General features: G+C 32.4%; 1 protein-coding gene across 2 annotated transcripts in view; it reads right to left on the bottom strand.

Moving 5' to 3' along the window:
* Nucleotides 1-491: 491 nt before the first annotated feature.
* LOC144964995 (glycosylated lysosomal membrane protein B-like) overlaps nucleotides 492-2,044 on the bottom strand; it is an 18,603-nt gene continuing 17,050 nt past the window's right edge. For both annotated transcript variants that reach the window (XM_078899835.1, XM_078899836.1), the window contains one exon: nucleotides 492-705. Coding sequence is in view for 1 of the 2 variants with exons in the window: in XM_078899836.1 (XP_078755962.1) it covers nucleotides 703-705 (3 nt within the window). In the remaining variant the exon portion in view is untranslated. The remainder of the gene's footprint in view (nucleotides 706-2,044) is intronic.

Raw genomic sequence — 2,044 nt, 5'->3', positions numbered from 1 at the left:
AGGACGAAAATAACTCTCAAAACTCTAACCATACATTTGACTGTTTCCTCCCAGCCAAGGTATCCAGCCAGTACCAGGACAAAACCAAGTGATCTCATTCTAAGACAAAGACAGATAGCATGTTGGAAAACAGATATAGGGTTATAGAAGACACAGTATGTACCTCCCTGTCCACTATGGGAGGTCAGGAACCCCACCCAGAGGCATTATTGTCAAATGTTTGAGATAAACATTGATAAGACACTCTCACACAATACATCTTCATCATCAATGGTAAAGGAATGCTATGAACTCACATGCAACTTGGCAACCTATAACAAACACAACAATTCACACACACACACACACACACACACATATATATATATATATATATATATATATATATATATATATATATATATATATATATATATATATATATATATATATATATATATATATATATAAATAAGGTCACTCACATATTTTTTGCCGATACAGTATCGGCAAAAAATACGTGAGTGGCCCTACTTATTTTTATATGCTCTTACCAACATTATCGAGCACTCTCGTACTTACAAACACCCACCAACACTCATAATATATATATATATAATATATATATATGCACTTTTCTATAACAATTTGACGTATGTGATAAAAATTAGAAATCCCAGGCGTCATCCAGTCGATTAACGTTCTTACATTCACTCCAGGAGTTCACTGTAAATTAACAATGGCAAAGGAAAATTATAAAAATAATATTAAAGATTTAAATATTAAACTTAATAAAATTTTAAAAAACAAAGTTTTTGGTAAATACATAATACAGTAAAGCATACTTATAACAAACAGGATTGTAACGAATTGATTAAAATAACGAACACATGAGTTTACTGTGTTTTTTTCCCTATCATTGCAATCTAATTATAAAGTATATAAAGCCAGCAAGATGTAATAGTCTACAGTTTTAACAAACTCATGTGTATGCCCACCAAGCTTTTTCCCTTCTTTGTTAGCGATTGCTATAGTGAATTAGTATGTATGGGGTCCCTGTATGTACCATTCAGTAGCGTGCAAAATGCATATATTTTGACAAGATGTGCCCAAGACTTAACTGTTATGATTCAAAGATTTGTCACAGATCATTTCAGGACATGCATTCATTCATAACTTTGTTGCTACATCTTGATCATGAAATGCTAATAAAAAAAAAGTGCTTTATTTCGTAGCAGAGGGAGTGGGCAGCATGGCTCAGCAGTATGTCCTTTGCTTCATACTCAAAAGGTATTGAGTTCGACTACCGCCAACTACGTGTGACCTTGAGCAAAGTCACCTCGCACTAGCTCACTTTGCTAACACCTGAGTTATTCTATCCTTCCCTTGGAGTAGAATAGACTCTTAAGACAAATTTCCACCAGAGGTTGAAAAAAGGGAATTTTTATTTTTATTTTCAATTTATCAAGAACGTAGTTTAACATTTTAAAAATAAGATTATTTCAATTTTTATTGCATCTCAAAATGGTGTAACAATTTTAACATTAAAACTTAAAACTATGATTGTTCAATTGTTCAAACCAACGGTATGGGGAAAATCACAATTATAGTCCATGTATTGTTTTCTTTCGTTTTATTTTTAAAGACGGGGGTAAGTGGAAGCATTGGGCATATGCATAAAAATAAAGCAGGGGTGGAAGGGATATCAGACAAATGTCAATGAGAGAGGTTGACTGTATCAAAGAACCACTATCAAAGTGATACTAGGCTGCTAGAAGCTCTGGACTGTAAAAAGTAATAAACAAAAATGAATATAACAGCTTGAAAATAGATCAAAATATCAAACACGCAACAATTCAGGCTCAAAACCCTTCTCCGATTGACAACAACAATAAACAATGAAAACATAAATAATCCCTCCCCCCCCCCCCCCCCCAAAAAAAAAAAAAAAAAAAAAAAAAAAAACAGATCTACAGCAAAGAAATGTTTGGTACATTCATTTTTTAATCTGTTATACTAATTTTTGTTTGTAACTATTACAAAGAACCACTGATATGATTAACTT

This window comes from Berghia stephanieae, chromosome 2 (genome assembly GCF_034508935.2).
Source record: "Berghia stephanieae isolate SIO BIC M18660-M18661 chromosome 2, UCSD_Bste_1.3, whole genome shotgun sequence".
NCBI lineage: Eukaryota > Metazoa > Mollusca > Gastropoda > Nudibranchia > Aeolidiidae > Berghia > Berghia stephanieae.
Note: the sequence above shows the minus strand (reverse complement) of the source record. Positions and strands in the feature narration are given on the sequence as shown.